Source organism: Staurois parvus, unplaced genomic scaffold (assembly GCF_062004578.1).
Source record: "Staurois parvus isolate SC_StPar_1 unplaced genomic scaffold, SC_StPar_1.0 ptg000039l, whole genome shotgun sequence".
Classification (NCBI taxonomy): domain Eukaryota; kingdom Metazoa; phylum Chordata; class Amphibia; order Anura; family Ranidae; genus Staurois; species Staurois parvus.
The window spans coordinates 772,612-795,306 of NW_028317835.1; the positions used below are offsets into that span (position 1 = coordinate 772,612).

Below are 22,695 nucleotides of genomic sequence, written 5' to 3' on the forward strand. Positions count from 1 at the left end.
GAGGGGGCAGGTGGTGAGGCGGGCATCAGAGAGGATCTTGGAGACTTCCTTGATGGTAGTAAGGTCAAAGGTGCAGAGTGTTGGGGAAGCTTCAGTATGAGGAATGTAGGGTGGGGTGGAAGTGGGGGTCAGAGCAGTGGTGGGGCCGTGGGAGAGGGGTGATGAGGGGGTAGCTGAGTGAAGGGGAACGGGGTTGAAGGGAGTTTGAGCAGCGATGAAGTCCCTGAGGGTTATGTCGAGGGGGAGGGAGGATGAGGGGGTAGATGTGTAAGAGGGGACAGATTGAGAGGGCGTGTGAGTTGCGGCGATGTCCTTGCGAATTGTGTCAATCTTGTTTTTGAAGTGATTGGCAATCTCAAGGGTGGTGAGTGAGGTGCTGGGTGGAGGTGGCGAGAGTAGAGAGTTGAAGGTGGAGAAGAGTCGGCGAGGATTGGAGGAGAAGGCCTTGATGAGGGTCAGGAAGTAGGCTTGTTTGTCTGCATGGAGGGAGGAGGTGTAGGTGTGGAGGGCAGATTTGTATCGGGTGAAGGCTTGTTGGGATTTGGTTTTGCTCCATAGTCGCTCCAGGGCACGACTGTGTCGTTTGAGGGTTTTGGTGTGATCAGTCTGCCAGGGCTGGAGCGGTCGGGGTTTGATGTTGCGTGTGGTTAGAGGCGCTAGTGAGTCAAGGGCTGTTGACAGCGCATTGTTGTAGGCAGTCATAGCCAAGTCGGGGCAGGACAGGGGGAGGATGCTGTCATGGAGTTGATCAGCTGCAGAGTGGAGGGGGGCAGGGTTAAGGTTGCGGAGGTTATGGCTGGTAGTAGTGTGACATTTGAAGGGGTAGGCATTGGAGGACGAGGAGATAGAGAAGGTAATCAGGTTGTGGTCAGAGAGAGGAAAGGGGGTGTTAGTGAGGTTGTGGGGAGCGCAGCGGTTGGAGAAGACAAGATCAAGGATATTACCGTCGGAGTGGGTGGTGGATTGTATGCACTGTGCAAGTGCAAAGGAGGAGGTTAAGTGGAGGAGATGGGATGTGTCCGGGTTGTCGAGGTTGATAGGGATGTTGAAATCCCCAAGGATGATGGTGGGTAGCTCAGATTTGAGGAAGACGGGTAGCCAGGAGGAAAAGTCATCCAGGAAGCAGGATATGGATCCAGGAGGCCGGTATATCACAGCAATCTTTAGGGGGGTTGGGGAGAATAGTCAGATGCAGTGGGCCTCGAAGGAGGAGAAGGATAGGGAGGGGGGATTTGGGAGGACTCGGAAGGTGCTCTGTGGTGACAGGAGCAGACCAACCCCACCATCTCTACGACCGTTGGGCCTGGGTGAGTGGGTCCAGGTGAGACCTCCGTAGGAGAGTGCAGCAGGGGAGGTAGAGTCAGTGGGCTGGATCCAGGTTTCTGTGATCGCTAGGAGGTTGAGGGAGCGGGAAACAAAGAGGTTGCGGATGGCGGTAAGCTTGTTGCTCACCGATCGGGCATTCAGGAGTGCACATGAAAACAGGGGGGAGATTTTAGGGAGCAGGGGGACAGATACTAAGTTGCGGGGGTTGTGGCGGGACGTGGAGGCAGAAGGGTGTTGCGCGGGTGAGGGAGGTGGTGGAGGGCTAGGATTGGGGGAGATGTCCCCCGCGGTTACGAGAAGGGTGAGAAAGGTGGCATGGGAGCGGGATGTGCAGGAGCGTGAGAAACTACTAGTGGAGGTGTTCGGGTCAGTGGGAGAGTGGAGTAATAGGAGGAGGTGGTGGGTGCCGTAGAGGGGTGAAGGAAGCAGTGAGGACACAATATAAAATTGTTTGGGAGGGGCAGAGGGATATAGTGAATGGATTTTGGGAACGGAGGAGAGGAAAATGAGAAGGAGGAGTGGAAGAGGCATTTTGGGGAGGTGATGAGAGCAATAGTAGGGAGATGATAGCAATGAGGGGGAGATGTACAAGTTTTGGGGTGGAGCAGAGGGGTAAAGAAATTAGATTTGAGAACAGAGGATAGTAATATGATAAGGAGAAGAGGGGCGTATTATATAAAGGTACACGGAGTGGGACTCAGGTATGTAGGAGATGTTTCCCAGGGTGTATGCTTGCAGTCTGTCCAGCGTGCAGTAGAGTTTCTTGCTGTTGTTGTGTCTTCCTGCTGCTGAAGTTCTCCTGCTTTAGTTCAACTGCTGTGTTTAACTGCTTTGCACTCCTTCAACGCAGCACTCGCTCAATGCAGAACCCCCATCAGAGACTGTGCCCCCCATCAGTGATCTCCCCCCATGAGGTGATCTAAATTTATAGGGAGATGCTCAAATGAGCATTCAACTCCACCCCAAATAGAAGCTGATAAGGATCACATGAATAGTGGGGGATGTTTCATTGGGAACAGGCTACAGTCGTAAAATGGGTGCAGCTGGAGGTGAGGAATGGTCAACATACACAAATATAAATACACCATTTGTTCTGAATTTAACAGGAGTCAATGCGTTTTTCTAGTTAAGAGCGGAGATAGGAGATAGATGCATTTACCCAGAGGACAGAGCAAATAACAACAAAGGGCCAGAAGAGAACTAGGGAAATGAGGAAATAGAATTTGTTTCCTAAAACTTGCTTAGCTTATGTATATATTGCTTACCATCAGATTTACAGTGCTATATTTCTTTTTACATAATTTGGACAACCCCTTTAAGGTTTTTTTTGGCATTTTATATCTTAAATGCACTTATGTGAATTAATAGTAATTTGGACTTTAAATTTGGTTAAAAACCCATAATATAAAAAAAACCCCAAAAATTATTATTTTTTTTATAAATTTGAAGACAATTTTGCATTTTGTGGCAAATCCTGACGTCTAGGAGTTTTTTCAATATTTTATTTGTTTTCAGCACACCAAAATACATGGAAATTAGATGAAAATAATCAAACAGCTATTTAGTCGCAGACCTGTGTTATAAGTAAGACACACAACAAGTAAAGCCCAACTTCAGCTAACACTTCTACAGCAGTTACAGCAGAAGGTTCTCTATAAGGTCCAACCCCCCATATGAATGACAACTGACAGTTGTGAGCACCCCCAGCAGTGTTATAGAATTTGCCCCAACCCCTCCAACTGCCATTTTTCCCAAAAGACTTGGTCTTCTACATGAAGTACAAAAAAAAAAACAATCTACTGGGAGGGACAACAAAAAATACAACAGGAGACTCAGAAAAACAAAACCTGCTCTGCTAATGACAGATTTCATTATTAATGTCATTATTGATTTTGCCCATAGTTACACTTTGGTGCCAACGTTGTAATATTTCCAGGGAGAAGAAGTTTTCTTTACAAACTTTCCACCAAAAAGAGATGTGTGCACTCAGAGTGATTATTGTGAACCCCAATCAGAGGAATGTCAGTCCCCCGGAAGAAGTGGTAGGAATATGACCGCACACTCAGCACTTTGTAAGTTCAGATCTCTGGCAGTTGTATTGTGTGATTAGTCTATGGAGAGGAGTAATAGCTGGAAAGAGAAAACATGGAACAAGGATTTCTGATCTTCACCTGATGGAATCCCATTTGGCAGAACCACATGGAACACAAGTGGCCAGCTGGGCTTACGTTTTACTGCTGAATACATCCCCTAAATCAGCAGTAACTCAGTATTGGAAGGCCTGCATCAGCTTGGGATGTTGGTTTCTCACTGAACAGAGACTTCTTTCTAGCTGGTGTCACAGACACAGACCTGCGTGAAAGGTTGTCACCCATGAGATGATATCCTACAACCTCACAAACACCCCCTTTCCTCTCTATGATCACAATCTCATCACCTTCAGTCTCCTCATCTTCAAACACTTATCCCTCCAATCAGCAATCACCTGCAGAAACCTTCACAACTTGAACCCTTCTCCTTTCCACTCTGCAACTGACCAACTCTATGACAGAATCTCTCCCCTGTCCTGCCCTGACCTGGCCACTGCTGTCTACAACAGTTCACTTTCATCCACATTAGACTCACTTGCTCCTCTAACATGAAGCATCAGGCCCCGACCATTACAACCTTGGCAGATTGACAACACCAGAGATCTTAAACGACATAGTCGTGTGCTGGAGCGAATGTGGCGTAAAACCAAATCTCACCAAGCATTCACCCGATATAAATCTGCTTTCTTAACATACAATTCCTCCCTCCATGCTGCCAGACAAGCCTACTTTGTCACTCTCATCAATAGCTTGTCATCCAGTCCTCGTCATCTCTTCTTTACTTCTAACTCTCAACTTTCTCCACCTCCACCCAGTACCTCACTCACTGCTCACGAGATTGCAAATCATTTCAAAAACAAGATTGATGCAATTCGTAGGGACATCTCCACTGCACAGACATCCATCCCACTTAGCATACCTTATACTAAACCTCCCTCAACACTTTCCTCTTTTGACCTTGCTACTACCGAAGAGGTCACAAAGGTTTCTCAGAAGCCCGTCTCACTACCTGCCCCCTGGATCCTGTCCCCTCACAACTACTACAGTCACCCTCTTCTTCCATCCTACGATCCCTCACTCACATCTTCAATCTTTCCCTCTCTACTGGTGCCTTCCCCTCCCCTCTAAAGCATGCGCACATCACTACAATACTTAAAAAACCCTCCCTGGACCCCACCAACCTTAACAACTTAAGACCTGTCCCCCTGCTCTCGTTTACTTTTAAACTCTTAGAACGCTTAGTCTACAATCACCTGAGCTCCCATCTCACCGACAACAACCTTCTTGACCCTTTACAGTCTGGCTTTCGCTCACTACACTCCACTGACACTGCCCTACTAAAACTCACTAATAATCTAACTGCTAAAACCAATATCCACTACTCCGTACTCATCCCAACCAATGGCCACTACTCCGTACTCATCCCAACCAATGGCCACTACTCCGTACTCATCCCAACCAATGACCACTACTCCGTACTTATCCCAAACAATGGCCACTACTCCGTACTCATCCCAACCAATGGTCACTACTCCGTACTCATCCCAACCAATGGCCACTACTCCGTACTCATCCCAACCAATGGCCATTACTCCATATCTTACTACTTGACCTCTCTGCGGCTTTTGATACTGTTGACCAACCCCTCCTCCTCAAAAAACTCCACTTTCTTGGCCTCCAAGATTCTGCTCTCTCCTTGTTCTCCTTCTACCTATCCCAGAGCTTGTTGAGCATTACCTATAACTCTGACGCCTCCGCTTCACTCCCTCTTTTTGTAGGGGTCCCACAAGGTTCCATCCTTGGACCCCTACTCTTCTCCATCTACACCTCCTCCCTTGGTCACTTGATAAACTCCCATGGCTTTAAGTACCATCTCTATGCTGATGACACACAAATCTATCTTTCTACCCCTCACCTCACCCCTTCAGTCTCCTCCTCACATCACCCCTTCAGTCTCCTCTCGCATTACTACCCTACTAAGCGACATATCGGCATGGATGTCACTCCACTTCCTCAAACTCAATCTTTCCAAAACTGAGCTCTTAGTATTGCCCCCAGCCCGTGCCCCCCCCTGACTTGTCCATCAAGATCAACAACAAAATCATCAGTCCCTCCCCTCATGCCAGGGTTTTAGGTGTAATCCTAGACTCCCATCTGTCCTTTCAGTCCCAAATCCAATCACTGTCCAAATCTTGTAGACTTCACCTCCGCAACATCTCCATGATACGGCCGTTTTTAACCTTGGAAACCACTAAGCAACTTATTCACTCCCTTGTTATAGCTCGCCTTGACATTGTAACTCCCTCCTCATTGTCCGACCTCATTGCAGACTATCCCGTCTTCAGTCTATCATGAATGCTGCTGCCAGATTCATCCACCTTACTAACCATTCTGTATCAGCCACCCCTTTCTCCCAATCCCTCCACTGGAGTGCATTCAGTGTCCTCCACCCCCCTCTGCCAATCCCTCCACTGGCCTCCATTCAGTGTCCTCTGTCCCCCTCTGCCAATCCCTCCACTGGCCTCGACTCAGTGTCCCCCACCCCCCTCTGCCAATCCCTCCACTGTCCTCCATTCAGTGTCCTCTGTCCCCCTCTGCCAATCCCTCCACTGACCTCCGCTCAGTGTCCTCCACCCCTCTCTGCCAATCCCTTCACTGGCTTCCCATTGCTCAATGGATAAAATTCAAAACACTAACAATAACATATAAAGCCATTTATAACTCCGCCTCAAATTACATCACCAATCTTGTTTCCAAATATCACCCAAACCGTACTCTCCACTCCTCGCATGACCTCCTGCTCTCTAGCTCCCTCGTCTCCTCCCGTGCTCATCTCCAGGACTTCTCCAGAGCTTCCCCCATCATGTGGAACTCTCTACCCCAATTTATCAGACTATTGCCTACTCTGCTCACTTTTAGGCAATCTCTGAAAACTTATCTCTTCAGGGAAGCCTATCCTGCCCTCAGCTAATAATGGAATCTTATATTCTTCCTACCAGTCCATCCCCCGCACTTACTACCTTTTGTATCACTAGCCCCTCCCTCCTAGATTGTAAGCTCTAAGGAGCAGGGCCCTCCTATCCCTCTTGTATTGAACTGTATTGTCTCCCATTATATTGTAAAGCGCTGAGCAAACTGTTGGCGCTATATAAATCCTGTATAATAATAATGAGAGGAGATGAAATATGGAAAGAAGGCATTGATAATGGGAGAGGAGATGGAACATGTATTGGGAGGAATGGACAAGGTGAGCTTAGCTGGAGACCTCAAGCCTGGCTGATGATGTGTCAATAGTCAGAAGAACCTGGAATGGACTCTCCCACTGAGGCTTCAGAGACTTGGTAAGATGACAATAGACCCCATCCTAGTCTCTGGTACTGAGGCAGAGTTGGTCATGTATTAACTCAGGATCCAGAAATGAAGAAAATGCTTGGAAACACAACTCAGTTGGTGAATCATGAAAATAAATTGCATGTTCATTCAAAGCTCCATAAAAAAAAGATAAAGAATGAGAATCATGAGGGAAGCTGTTCAGTTATTGATGCTTATCTTAAAAAAAATTGTCAAAAGATAAAATATTCAAATCCCTTCTAGTTGTGTATTGATGGACATAAGTACTAAACTCAGTCCATCCAATCATTACATTCCAGTTTGCTCAGATTTTAGTTTGTTTCTTTTAAAGTAACATTTTATCTTTTCCCTTCTTCTCTAGCATTGGGGATGTGAAACTAACTTGTGACACCTGAAACTTCTTTAATATCTCTTTTCTTCCAGAATTTAATCTATGCTGAAATTTGTGAATCCTCCGGTGATAGATTAGACCGGCATTAACTGTAAAAGTTTTGTCACATTGATAGCATTAAAATGACTTCTCTCCAGTGTGAATCCTCTGGTGTCTGATAAGATGTGACTTCTGTGTAAAAGCTTTATCACATTCAGAACACTGATATGACTTCTCTCCAGTGTGAATCCTCTGGTGTCTGATAAGATCTGACTTTCCTGTAAAAGCTTTACCACATTCAGAACACTGATATGGCTTCTCTCCAGTGTGAATCCTCTGGTGTGTGATAAGATGTGACTTCACTGTAAAAGCTTTATCACATTCAGAACACTGATATGGCTTCTCTCCAGTGTGAATTATCTGGTGTGTGATAAGATCTGACTTTTGAGTAAAAGCTTTATCACATTCAGAACACTGATATGGCTTCTCTCCAGTGTGAATCCTCTGGTGTGTGATAAGATGTGACTTCACTGTAAAAGCTTTATCACATTCAGAACACTGATATGACTTCTCTCCAGTGTGAATCATCTGGTGTGTGATAAGATGTGACTTCACTGTAAAAGCTTTATCACATTCAGAACACTGATATGGCTTTTCTCCAGTGTGAATCCTCTGGTGTGTGATAAGACGTGACTTCCGTGTAAAAGCTTTATCACATTCAGAACACTGATATGACTTCTCTCCAGTGTGAATCCTCTGGTGTGTGATAAGATGTGACTTCCGTGTAAAAGCTTTATCACATTCAGAACACTGATATGACTTCTCTCCAGTGTGAACAATCTGGTGTGTGATAAGATGTGACTTCCGTGTAAAAGCTTTATCACATTCAGAACACTGATATGACTTCTCTCCAGTGTGAATCCTCTTGTGTTTGAGAAGATTTGACTTATGAGTAAAAGCTTTATCACATTCAGAACACTGATATGGCTTCTCTCCAGTGTGAACTCTTTGGTGTACTATAAGGTCTCTCTCGCTTATAAAAGTTTTGTCACATTCAGAACAATGATATGACTTCTCTCCCTTGCAAGCCTTCTGGTGTATGATATATTTTCTCTCCATTGTAAAATCTACAAACAAGTAGTTTGAAATGACTCCTCTTATGTATACTGGGGTTGGACTTTATTGTAAAGCCATTGTCACTTCCAGAACACTGAAATTACTTTTCTCCTGCTGGATCAATGTGGAAGAGGATCCAAACCATGACTTTTAGAACACAGATATGACTTGTATCCCGTGTGAATCCTCCAGTGAATTGCAGTAAAGACTTTCAGTCAATTAAGACATCCATGTGTTTTATTTTCCATGTGACTCAGCTGTATTCATGAAGACCAAAATGTCCCACAAACTTGGGTCATCAATCTACCTGTAGAGAAAGAAAAAAGATAGAATTCTATATAAAAGGGCTACATAAAGTTGCTTTCTATTTTTAATGTTCATTACTAAATATATCTTATGAATAGAAAGAATATGTACAGCATTATCTACAGTATTTTTTTAATCAAATAGATTTGATTAGGAAAGTTTCTAAGTGTGCACAGTATTCCCGACATTCAGCCCAGACAATGGAGTCATACATTCTCACGTATAGGCAGTTGTGGCACTGTTACAGATCATACAGAACAATAACTTGCTTTGTCTATGGTGTCACTTTTACCTTTTATAAACAAATGAACAGAGAAAAGAAGAAACAACCTAGAACAATTCAGCTGTACACGGCAAGTAACTCCCCCCAGTACATACATAGATAGCGGACACCAATCAATGAGGCCCGTGTCTACAGGATCATACCCCAAGTATAGGTCTCCCATGTAGTCACCATTCAGTAGGATACAACAGGGCATTCTCCTTTTATGCGGCTAAAAGAGCTAAGATTTTAAAAGCCTATGAAGAACTAACTAGGAGAGAGCAAGGAGTATCCATCCAGTTCTGCCAGACATACATCTCCTGGGGGAATTACAATGTTGGAGAGTTCATTTTTCATATGTTAGTGTGGAGATCACCTGCTCAATCCACTGTTGTCTGCTGGGAGTTTGAGATGATAGCCAAGATCGGGATATTTTTTATGGTCAAGCTGCCTCACTATTGCTATATGACTTGTAATAGGAGGTGGTGTAAATAATTCCTCCTCTATTGAGACCAAGAGGCACACCCGAGGAATATTGAACACCAACATTAAAATACTGGTCATATTGTTCCACTTTTTGAATAATTTTGGACATCTCCAAAAAGGGTATGAAATCCACGACATCAATACAATTGGGGTCATAAGGGGAAATCCCTCCTGTCCTAACTGAACAATTGAGCTGGAGTCCTGAAAGCTCTATGTAAAAGAAATGACTGAGTTTCTGTGAAGAGGACAGAGAGATGAGAGGTATGGAGGTCACAATCATCTCCCACCACTCTCTCTTATTTTCTCTGTCTGTTTCCCATTTCTTTCTATAAGTCTTCAGTAAGAGTCAAAAGACTGGAATAAATATATGAGAGATCATGCCTTTCCCACTGGTGCCATCTGAAGCCCATTAACAAGTGTGAGAGTGATGTGAAATCTGTATCTGATGGAAGTAGCAATCGATAGATGGGATCTAATGTGTCTACTAACTCCCACCTGGTAAGATGTTGAGGTTGGGCAGCTATAAAATAAAGTCTAGCATTTGGTATTGCTAGGCCTCCTTGGTCTTCACCATACTGTAGAGTAGTGAGTTTGATTCTAGCTGACGGCTTCTTTTAAATGAGTTCTCCAAACTGGGAGTCTATACTGGAGAACCAATTACGAGGTGTCCACATGAGAGAATTGTGGAGTATACAGTTGAAACTCGAAAAATTAGAATATCGTGCAAAAGTCCATTTATTTCAGTAATGCAACTTAAAAGGTGAAACTAATATATGAGATAGACTCATTACATGCAAAGCAAGATAGTTCAAGACATGATTTGTCATTATTGTGATGATTATGGCTTACAGCTCATGAAAACCCCAAATCCACAATCTCAGAAAATGAGAATATTGTGAAAAGGTGCAATATTCTCGGCTCAAAGTGTTCCACTCTAATCAGATAATTAAGCCATAACACCTGCAAAGGGTTCCTGAGCCTTTAAATGGTCTCTCAGTCTGGTTCAGTAGGAATCACAATCATATGAAAGACTGCTGACCTGACACCATCATTAACACCCTCCATAAGGAGGGAAAGCATCAAAAGGTAATTGCAGAAGAAGTTGGATGTTCTCAAAGTGCTGTATCAAAGCACATTAATAGAAAGTTATGTGAAGAAAAAGGTGCACAAGCAGCAGGGATGACCGCAGCCTGGAGAGGATTGTCAGGAAAAGGCCATTCAAAAGTGTTGGGGACTTTCACAAGGAGTGGACTGAGGCTGGAGTCAGTGCATCAAGAGCTACCACACAGACGGATCCTGGACATGGGCTTTAAATGTCGTATTCCTCTTGTCAAGCCACTCCTGAACAAAAAAACATCAGAAGTGTTTTACCTGGGCTAAAGAAAAACAGACCTGGTCTGTTGCTCAGTGGTCCAAATCCTCTTTTCTGATGAAACAACTTTTGCATGTCACAGTGGGAGTATAGATTTAGTACTTCAACCTGTATGCAGATATCAGTGGCAGACGAGTGGGTGACCTGTCCGCCTCACTGAAAATTCAAACTGATAGTGTAGGTTGCCCCAATTGGAAAAAACCCTATAAGGGATAAAGAGCTAATGAGAGGAAAGGTGAAAAGGAAGAGAGCAATGGAGAGATAAGAGCAAGAGTAGTGAAGAAAGGGGTACAGATAAGGGGGGAGGAGAGGAGGTCCACAGGGGGGAGGGTGTGTGCCTGTATAGAGTAGCAACTGAGTAGTGGGTTACCTAATGGACTCAGGACTACAAAGAGAGTAAGGTTTCATCAGAGTTTGAGGGTAGGAAATGGTCAACCCATGGTTGCCATAGTTGTTCATTTTTATGCACTCTGTCTAATAGGACGGCTTCTACTTTGACATGTATCGTGGCTCGAGTGGCACTATTCTTAGTTTCAGTGGTATTGAGGTGGGGGGATTTCCAGGCCTTCGCTATGGTTTGCTAAGCCGTGATGGTGACCTACAGGAGTAGTTTAAATTGCCAGTGTGTCACTTCTTGGGTCTTATGCAAGTAAAGGAATGGACGCTGGTCAACCAACCCCAGTCCAGTGTTGAGGAATGGCCTCAGCTGCCATTCTAGCCATGCCCTCTGATGCATTTCACCCCGCCCACTAGGGCTTGGTCACACTGCATCCATCCCTTTACTTGTATTGGCTGACACTGGAATCGCTCTGACTCATGCTCCCTTCTTCTCACTTGCCGGTGGGGTGATCCCTTTCCTTCCATCCATAGCTTGGAGACACACCATAAGGTATACTTCTTGGGGCTTGTTATTAAATGAGGCAGTGGCCGGATGGATATATATACTGTAACTTCTTCATAAAGAACTGTAGGCATATGGAATATTTTGCACCAATACATTTGAACAACTGGGCAGGTCCACCAAATGTGGATACCTGCTTCAGAGCAGCCACATAAACAAGTCAGGGATTAGGGATGGATTTAGTGATCCGGGCAGGGACCAGGTACCAGTGCATGAGAGTGCTGTGGTTAGTCTCCATAGCAACTATATTTTGGGAGGAGGATTTTGCAGCAGACCATATGTCTGCCCAATCGCTTTCAAATGAAGATTTAAATCCCATTCCCACTTGGATGTATATGGTATGGAAGTGTAAGGTGGTGGAGCTGGTAACTGTGCATATAAGGTGGAAATCAAAAGTCTGGCATGGGGGGGGGTCACATTTACATATGTGTCCAAACCTAGTCATGTCTAGGACAGAGGTGTTCATGTGTAAGTGGGAGCAATACAAGTGTTTGATCTGAAGATATCTAAACATTTCAGAGGTAGAGATTTTGTTGGAGTCACATAGGGTTTGGAAGGGTATAAAGGAGTCTGGTGTTGAATTAGACTAGCTCTAGGACAAGCATGAAAAGAAGATGGAGGCATCCATGCTGGATAAAAGCCTGGATGGAGGAGGTATGCCATGAGTGGGTTATGGGGTGATTGAAAGGTGTATCAGAACTTTAGACTGTCCCAGATAGATGGGTAGTGTTGAGTAATTGGGTGTTGGAGTGAGCAACGGTCTCTTGGGTGTAGCCATAGTAAATTGGCAACTCATGAGGGGTTACAATCTACTGACTCTATAGTGACCCATAGGAGGGGCCCACTTTTACCGCGTGATATTTAGGGAGTTGAGCAAGATGTGCAGCTTGGAAATATTTTGCAAAGTTCGGAAGCCCCAGACCACTCTAAGTTTCAGTAAGGTATGGATGGACTGGGGTAGATGCAGTTTAACAGTGCCCCATACATAAGTGGTGGCATGACACTGTAATATGCAGAGGAAACAGGAAGGTATATTGTGACGGAGAGTAGGCAGGACAGAACACGCAAGGTGGATGGCAAACACATAAAGCTTTATTAATACAAATGGCAGTCACTCAATGGGGGATTGCAAGGGGGGTGGCAGTGCCCAGTATGGGAAATAGCAAGGAAGGGGCCCAAAATAATTGTAGTCCAGCCCCAGGGGCAAAGTTAATGTCTCTACAGCAGTTTGTAATCCAAACAGGGAAGTGGAGAGTGTAGCAAACTTGCTCATCAGAGTTGGACGCGGAGTTCCCCTTTTTCTATTCCTCAGCCCTCATTCCCTACCCCCTCCCTTCCTGAGAGGCAAACGTGATCTCCTGACAGATGGTGTGGGTCAACCAGGTTAGGCATCCCTGGCTTGGTGCCAGCAGTCTGGGGAAAATGTAACCTTTCTCACCTACGTTCTGATAAGGCCAGCATTTCTCAGAGAATTGGGAAGCACTGACCCCAAAACTGTGTAAGTCCACACATCATAAAACTGACCAGCAATTAATGGAACATTCCTCAGGTCAACTGTATGTTTCATATCATGGAGTATGAAGCTGTCAGTTTAATTCAGAGTTCCCCTGACCCCAACCCCCCCTTTCAGAGGGAGTTTTAAAAAGAGACAGGCTAGCAAGCCTGCGAGTGAGAGTTTTAAGAGAGATCTCCCAGCTAACATTGAAGAGGAGATAAAGAATCATCCTGCTCTGCAACTTGGATCTGCAAACCCAGGCCAAGGGCAAGTAACTTAACCCTGTAATTTCCTTTTATCTCTGCTGTGTATTTATATAAATAAATATTTTTTTTTTTTGTGACATCTCTTTGTAAATATTTTATTTCACCTGTTTGACTCTTTTAGTAATAAATCTTTCTTTCTGAAAGTGTTAAACTGTTTTTAAGCGCTTACCTGCAATTCACGAATTCCTGCCTTTTGAAGAGACGCTACTGTGTTTGTTTACTCCCTGCCCAATTGTCCTGTAGGTGACTATATTGGACAGGTGACTTTTCAATCATTATAGTATATTTGTGACAGAGTTTCCTTCTTCTCTGTACAACAAAAGTTTGAAAGGGTTAGTTGCGTAATTAACCCGACCCAGTAACAAGCGCATTCAGGCTGCAGGCACCGATTGTAGCCCATTAGCTGGACAATCGCTGTGCTGGGTGCAGCTGAGTGTGGCCTGGTTACGAGTGTCACACCGCAGTTTTAGATCGGCCGGTCCTTCGGTCACGAGTTTGGTGAGAAGGTCTGGGGTCTGACGCCGTGGGCGTGACGTATTACTGTTAGTCGCGGTCGTGCGATTGTCGCATGTTGGTGGCGGCAACCGTGCGATCCGTGACAGAGAGGGAGTACAAGAACAGTTCAGGGAAAACAGGGGAGCATACACTCACAGATCCTACAGGGGCGCCCGGGTCCACAGGGGAGCAAGGTAATATGGCATCAACTACTTGCCCTGAAACCAGAGTATGCGTGGCGGAGTCCATGCTAATAATCCCCCCGAGTCCTAGATACCTGCAGAGGGCAGCTGGTGTAGTTCTCCCCCTATCCTTGGTGCTTGCAGTGGGCAGCTTGTGTGGTGCTCCCCCTTATTGTTGGGGCTTGCAGAGTGGCAGCTTGCAGAGGTTTCCCCCTTCTCTGGGGCTTGCGGTGGGCAGCTGGTGTGGCTCTCCCCCTTAGCTTTGGGGTGTGCAGAACAGCAGCTTGCAGACGCTCCCCTTATCCTTGGGGGGTCTATGCAAAGTGGCCACGAGGGTCCCGTCTCATCTGGGATCCCTCGGTGGCTTGGCAGCGAAATGGATGACCAGGAAGAGCCCGGCATCAGTCTCTTAAACCTATGCAGGACGCTTCCCGGTTGTCCTGGCAATGGTGGGCAGGCCGTGGATGGTGAGCCTCGTTGCTCGGCAACAAGGCACACCCCCCTGGACACGGGTCGCGCTCTCATGAGCGCAACCTTTGTCCGGTGGCATCTGCAAGCGCGGGAACTCCCCGTGCATGCGGTTGCAGATGCCGGGACCGTGCGGAGTCATTCTGACACTGCGGTCCAGAACCTCTCCGCAGGAGGTTCGCACCTCTCCACAGAGAGGCGTGAACCTCGCTATCTTTTCCCCTAAGGCCTCGCAGGATGGGGAGAAGATCCGCACCTCTTGTCCTGCACGGCTCGGCTTCAAAGAGCCGCGGCAGGACGAGAGGCAGCGGGGGGGAAGGTCATCCTGACGGGGGAAACAACTACTGAAATGGGAGCTGAAGTGAAGTGAATTGGGGGAAACTGGCTAATGAAATTGGGACTGGAATGCACTTTGAGGGGCTGAAATGTACTATATTTGGGAGGGAGATATAACAGATTTGGGCACCCTGGCAGCACCTATATTGTGACATTATATATATATATATATATACACATACATACATACATACACACACACACACACACACACATGGGTAGGATCCAAAAAAGGTATAATATTTTGGGCAGAATTGTCATTTTTTACAACCGTGATACAACCATCCATGAGAGGGGTAGTTTGGACCAGGATGTCATAAGATTAGTAAGGTGTGTTAACATAGGAGGGTAGTTAGCAGAATATAGAATACTGAGGTCTGCCATCAGCTTGGGTCCTAAATCAGGAATATATTGACTGGGCCAAGAGAAGGGTGGAGGACGTTGAAATGTGACACAGTTAAAGAGGGTAGAGAGATATTAAGAGCTGTAGACTTTTTGGGATTCACAACCAGGTCCGAAATCACTGCAAATTGGTCCAGGCATTGGAGAAGGTTGGGTACTGAGATCAAAGGAGAAGACATGAAGAGATTGTCATCAGCGAAAAAGCATAACTTATGATGATGACTGTCGCAAAAGCGCGCATCAGAGATGGACGCGGGTCAGCCATTTTGGTTTCAACCTTCATCTTGGCGAAGGGACTAACCATCCTAAAATATATTTTCCTGCATCCTCCCCCCTTTCCTCTCTGTTCAGCCACAGCGACATCTGGTTGTGGGTCACTGGCAGGCTAGAGCAGCAGGGGTCCCGGAGCTACAAAGCCCCCCAAGAGAGCCAGAGTCTCTCTGCCAGAGAACCTTTGTAATTTCTCACCTCGTAACTGAGATAAGGCAGCTTTTCCCAGGAATTGAAAGAAATTGTAACCTCATAAAACCAGCTCAGTGTAGGTGGCAGGATCAGATAACTTCTGGTAAAATCAGTTTTTCCCCTATGTTTCATATCTTGAAATATGGAAGACTTACATAACAACTGGGCACCTCATCAGATAGCCAATGCACAGACTAACATTTTGATTGGTCACTCGTCCACCTCAGATCATCAGGGGAGCCAAAACATAGAACTCGTACACCGTGTAACATACAATTTCATAATTCATATCTACATGATCCTTAGACTTATCTGCATAATAAAACACCCGCGGAGAGATTGTCGCTTGTGCAGCTGGGAAGTTATAGGCCAGAAAATGAATTATGAAAGATGCTGGTTCTAATTTTGGGCTCCTCCTGCCAGTCCCTCCCTAAACAGAGTATTGGTCAGTTACTCAGAGCCACACCCCTGCTGGGAGACTTTAAAAAACAGGCTAGCAGGCCTAAAAAAAAGTTAAAAGACATCTCCCAATTCTTAACATCAATATACCACCTGGGGAGACCTTTTGCTCTGAAACGTGATCTGCTTCCATTCAAGGCTTAAATGACAAGTAACTTAACCCTTTAACTTCTCCCTGTTATCTCTTTGCTGTGCTGTTTTATATATATATATATATATATATATCTATCTTAGTTACATCTTTTCTGTAAATATTTTTATTGCACGTTTGACCCTTTTAGTAATAAATCTGTCTTCTGAACGTGTTGAACTGTTCCTATAGCTCTTAATTGCAATTCACGAATCCCTGCCTTTGAAGAGATGCGACTGTTTGTTTTAACCTCTGTATAACCGGTCTGCAGACCGTTTTATACAGACAATTATTTCAATCATTATAGTGTATTAGCTGAACCCCGAGTTTCCTCTTTCTCTGATAAAAAGGAGGTGGTGGCAATGAATGGTTAATTGAGTGATTAACCTGACCCAGTAACAAACACTATCAGGCTGCAGGCACAGATTGTAGTCCATTAGCTGGAAAATCGTAGTGCAGGGTGCAGCTGGGTGTGGCAGTGTTACGCACGTCACATAGTGGTTTTAGATCAGCCAATCCTTCGGTCACGAGTTTGGTGAGAAGGTCTGGGGTGTGACGCCGCGATCATGACATATTGGACGTCGCGGTCGTGCGATCATCGTATGTTGAGGGTGGCGATCATGCGATCCTTGACAATGACCGCCAAGTTCTAAGCCTTTAATATTTGTGTTAGTTCTTATCAGCTGTGCTAAAGGTTCATTCGCTAGAAAAGGAAGGGGGGGGGGAGGGGCAGCCTTGCCTCATTCCCCTTGTGTGGAAAAAAAGGTCTGACTTGTAACCCACGTACCTCAAGTAAGCCCTTGGGGAGGTGTAAAGGGGTGATATCCATTGGAGTCAAAGACTTTTTTTATGTCTAAGGAAAGGAAACAGCCGGGTATGCGGCGTATGCAAGCTGCATGTTCTAGGAAAATCACTCTGTGGTCTTGGCTTGGCAGAGGGGGGTTTAAAACCCATCTGATCCTTGTGTATCAAGGTGCCTATGAGAGTTCAGCCATGCAAATAGGATTTTTCTAGGATTTTAACATGTAAAGTTAAGAAGGGAGATTGGTGTGTAATGAAGCCATGTGGTGTGATCTGAATGGGGTTCAGGTAGCATAGAAATGACTGCTGTTAGGGAGTCTGAGCAGAAAGAATAACCTTTGAGTAAGGCATTAAATGCATTAACCAATAAAGGTGGAAGGAGGTTAGTAAATATTTGGAATACAGGGTTGTAAGCTGTCTGGGCCAGGCCAATTATTAGACTTTAGGGACTTGATGGAGTTCGGGACCTCAAGTTCTGTAATAGGTGTTTCCAGGGAAGAACATTGAGAAGCTGAGAGTGTTGGTAGAGATAGGCTTGAGAAAAGTCCAGTGGCCTGCGATTCATCATAGGAGCCGGTCTCAGAGTATAATTCTGCTAGATGTTTGTGGAAGACCTGTAATATTTTATTAGGATGGCTGGTGTGTAATCTTTAAATGGACAAGTCTGTGTGTGGTCTGAGGTTCGCAGTCCCAGGGCTAGAAAAGTGTCAGGTTTGTTTGTGTTCATATAATGTTCATGCCTGGATTGGCGTAGAACTTTATCATCTGATTCTGTCAAGAAAACATCTATTTCTAGCCTGGTCTTGTCCAGGACAATCTATGAGAAGGTGAGGGGTCTGATTGGAAGGCTTTGTTGGCCTGGTGAAATGAGGTTTCTAAACGGTGATGGATTGCTCGCTGTCCTTTCTTGAGATGTGAGGCTTGGCTGATACAGGCTCCTCTAATTACAGACTTATGGGCTTCCCAAAAGGTCAGGAGAGAGATGTCATCAGTTGTGTTATGTGTCAGGTATTCTTTGATGGCTAGTTCAATGTCCAGTCTGTGGGATGGGTGGGCCATTTAGACTCCATGTAGTGCTAGTTTGTTGGGGTACTAAGGAGGAGAGGGTCAAGAGGGCAGCATTGTGACCAGTCCAGGGGTAAGGTATGATGGTTCAGGATAGGAGGGCTGGGGACATACCTCTAGTCAGAAATATATGGTCAATGTGGGAGAAAGTTTTATGTGGATAGGAGTAGTATGTATAGTGTCTTCTAGCTGGGTTAGCTTCTTGCCATGTGTCTATGAGAAAGCGTTGTTGGAGTTGTTGCTGGAAGGAGGATGTGGATGGATAAGAGGTTATGGGGGATTTGTCTAAAAAGGGATAAACTAGCTGATTGGAATTGCCACATAGGGAATGTATTACTTGTAGCAAATGGGAGTTAGGACTGCAATTGGGGCATAGTATGAAGCTATAGTGACCTCCGAGTCAAGGAGGTGACCCACTAGAAAATATAACGGCCCTCTGGGTCCCAGATCCCTGCCTTGGGTGTAAAGGGAGTAGAGCAGTGGAAAGCTTTGAGTACACCTGTGTGTTTAGTTGCGGCAGAAGCCATATAAACCTGTGGGTAGGAAGAGCTGAGATATTTCGGCATATGGCTGGCAGTAAAATGAGTCTCCTGCAGGCACACCACATGTGCTTTGGCAGAGGCAAAGGATTTGAAGGCCTTAATTTTTTTATTCCCCGAACATTCAGTGTAAGTATATTTATTGGAGCCATGATAAAGGACAAATGCAAAGCTGATTGTAGGTGTCGCATCATGGTGACATCATCACTCCTGGGACAGGAATAAGAGAAAGAAAGGAGAGAAGTGGGGGAAGCAAGATTAGTAAAGAGAGAAATGTCTGACAAAACAGGTCAGGAGGCCAAAAGGCCATGATGTGAAAACAGGTAGGTTCTCCATCTGTCTATGTCACTGGGATATAAATGGATGGAAAAAAAACAGTCCTGGGCAGGCCCAACTCGGGCTACCAAGGAAAATGTGGGGGAGCAGTGAACATCTTCAGAAGCCACAGAGGCCAAAAACAGGATATTAAACATCTGTTGTATAGAGGAGTCAGGCCAAGGATAGACTATTGGGAATAAGATGTCAGCCTGCAGATATAAGCAGTTGGTAAGTGTATGCATTGTTCAAAGAGGCTATGCTTGGCTGGGTATCATGGGCATTAAACAGCATTAGACCACAGCTGGATGAAAGGGTGATCCGTTTGTTATTTTGTTGTCTTAGTAGAAGGTTTAGCTAACAGCATTGAGCTGTTAGTTGCAAAAATTGTAGAATTATACTAAATATATATTTTTTTGTTTACAAACATTTTTATTTTTTAAGAAATAGACTTCAAAATGGCAATGGAAACCTACCGCCCTGCAAAACATCATTGAATAATGACATCAAAGAGGGAGCCAATGTAGGGGTAAAATGTTTATAATAACTGGCCGTGAACCCATCAGGGCCGGTGCTGTGGAAGTTCTTAGTGTGCTAATCACACAGGATATTTCCTTCAAAGTTCATGGGGAATTGAGGGAGGATATCTGAGAGGGTGTGAGAGTGGGGAGGGGTATAGAATCAAGCCATGAGCCATTTGAGGAAGCAGAAGTTGGTTGCGGGGGAGCTAATAGGGTGGAATAAAAATTTAAAAAAATACCCAGGACTTCACGAGGAAGAGAGGAGATACTGCCGGATTTAGTACGTAACTTGTAGATATGTGGGGGGCGTATTGAAAGGTTTAATTTCTGTGCCAACATAGTAGACGCTGAATTTCTATGTAATAAAAAGGAGGCCTTCAACCAAAGTAGAGCTTTTTCAGTTTTCTGGGAAAGTAAAGTATTCAGTTCTAGACGCTTTTGCGATATCATCGTTTTGTTAAGTAGAGATGGATTGCCATCATGAGCCCTATAATGTGATTCTAATTCTCGGGTAAGTTTCTGAATTTGTTTCCACCGCTCTCTATTTCTAGAAGAAGCCATAGAAATAAGGTGACCTCGCAGGACCACCTTATGGGCTACCCACAAGATGGTCGTGGAGATATCGGGAGTTGTGTTTGACTGAAAGTATTCTTGAATGGAAGTAACTACTTCATGGCGGGTGTTAGTATCCGTAAGCATAGAGTCGTTAGGTCTCCAGGAGTAGGGAGTAGGGGCTAGACCTATAAAAGTGATAGACAGCACGATAATATTATGATCTGACCAGGGGCTTAAATGAATGCAAGCTTTCCTAGAGTTAGCCAGCAGAATGGGGGAGCAATAGATATAATCTAGTCTAGCATAAGAGTCATGTGGGTGGGAGTAAAATGAATAATCTCTAGCTCCTACATTATGTGCCCTCCAGGAGTCTACCAGTTGAAGGGTGTCTAATTTTTTGGTAAGGGATTTTGGGAAGGCCTGGGAGGATGGTGAGGACGAGCTTTGGTCTAAAAGGGGGTTAGCCACCAAATAAAATCACCTCCCACCAATAATGCTAGATGGTGATCGGTATGTACAGGAGAGGAGTGTGGAGGTATAACAGTGATCAGTACGTACAGGAGAGGAGTACGGAGGTATGACAGTGATGGGTATGTACAGGAGAGGAGTGTGGAGGTATGACAGTGATGGGTACATACAGGAGAGGAGTACGGAGGTATGACAGTGATCGGTATATACAGGAGAGGAGTACGGAAGTATGACAGTGATGGGTACATACAGGAGAGGAGTACAGAGGTATGACAGTGATCGATATGTACAGGAGAGGAGTACGGAGGTATGACAGTGATGGGTATGTACAGGAGAGGAGTGTGGAGGTATGACAGTGATGGGTATGTACAGGAGAGGAGTGTGGAGGTATGACAGTGATGGGTACGTACAGGAGAGGAGTACGGAGGTATGACAGTGATGGGTATGTACAGGAGAGGAGTACGGAGGTATGACAGTGATGGGTACGTACAGGAGAGGAGTACGGAGGTATGACAGTGATGGGTATGTAGAGGAGAGGAGTGTGGGAGGTATGACAGTGATGGGTATGTAGAGGAGAGGAGTACGGAGGTATGACAGTGATCGGTATGTACAGGAGAGGAGTACGGAGGTATGACAGTGATGGGTATGTACAGGAGAGGAGTACGGAGGTATGACAGTGATGGGTATGTAGAGGAGAGGAGTACGGAGGTATGACAGTGATCGGTATGTACAGGAGAGGAGTACGGAGGTATGACAGTGATGGGTATGTACAGGAGAGGAGTACGGAGGTATGACAGTGATGGGTATGTACAGGAGAGGAGTACGGAGGTATGACAGTGATGGGTATGTAGAGGAGAGGAGTACGGAGGTATGACAGTGATGGGTATGTACAGGAGAGGAGTGTGGAGGTATGACAGTGATGGGTATGTACAGGAGAGGAGTACGGAGGTATGACAGTGATGGGTATGTACAGGAGAGGAGTACGGAGGTATGATAGTGATGGGTATGTACAGGAGAGGAGTACGGAGGTATGACAGTGATGGGTATGTACAGGAGAGGAGTACGGAGGTATGACAGTGATGGGTATGTACAGGAGAGGAGTACGGAGGTATGAAAGTGATCGGTATGTACAGGAGATGAGTACGGAGGTATGACAGTGATGGGTATGTACAGGAGAGGAGTACGGAGGTATGACAGTGATGGGTATGTACAGGAGATGAGTACGGAGGTATGACAGTGATGGGTATGTACAGGAGAGGAGTACGGAGGTATGACAGTGATGGGTATGTACAGGAGAGGAGTACGGAGGTATGACAGTGATGGGTATGTATAGGAGAGGAGTACGGAGGTATGACAGTGATGGGTATGTACAGGAGAGGAGTACGGAGGTATGACAGTGATCGGTATGTACAGGAGAGGAGTACGGAGGTATGACAGTGATGGGTATGTACAGGAGAGGAGTACGGAGGTATGACAGTGATGGGTATGTACAGGAGAGGAGTACGGAGGTATGACCGTTCCCAGGGAGGAGTATCTCAGGAAGGGTCTATACTCCACCATAACTCTGGTTCTCGGAGTGTCAGGTCCCAGCGGGTTCTCCTGGTGTCTCTCCTGTTATTCTGTCTCGGACACATCAGAGGAACATGGTGGGAGATCGGCCTGAATGTCCTTCCTGGGAGGGAATACCGGAGCCATTCTGAGGCCCATTTAATGGCCGGCAATGAGGAGGAAACCAACACTGAGAAGTAGATGCTGAGATATATACAGCACGGGGCAGCACAGTGGCTGAGTGGTTAGCACTTCCGCCTGGCAGTACTCGGGTTGTTGGTTCAAATCCCAACCATGGCACCACCTGCCTGGAGTGTGCATGTTCTCCCTGTGCCTGTGTGGGTTTTCTCCAAGCACTATAGTTTCCTCTCACACTACAAAGACATGCTGGGAGGTGAATTGTCTCCTGTCTAAGTTGTCCCTAGTATGTGTATGTATGAATGTGAGTTAGGGCCCTTAGATTGTACGCTCCTCGGGGGCGGGGACTGATGGAAATGTACAATATAGATGTAAACTGACGGCGCTATATAAGTACCTGGAATAAATAATAATAATACACCCAGATCATCGATGACGAGGAGGAAGGTTCGGTCACAGATGATTGGTCC

General features: G+C 45.4%; 1 protein-coding gene across 1 annotated transcript in view; it reads right to left on the reverse strand.

Annotated features, from left to right (window-relative positions):
• The window catches only part of LOC149470534 (uncharacterized), a 170,828-nt gene that overhangs the window by 73,773 nt on the left and 74,360 nt on the right, over positions 1 to 22,695 (reverse strand). Inside the window, 2 exon segments of the mRNA XM_089662549.1 lie at position 6,108; positions 7,286 to 8,217. Of these exon segments, the coding sequence (XP_089518675.1) occupies position 6,108; positions 7,286 to 8,217 (933 nt within the window).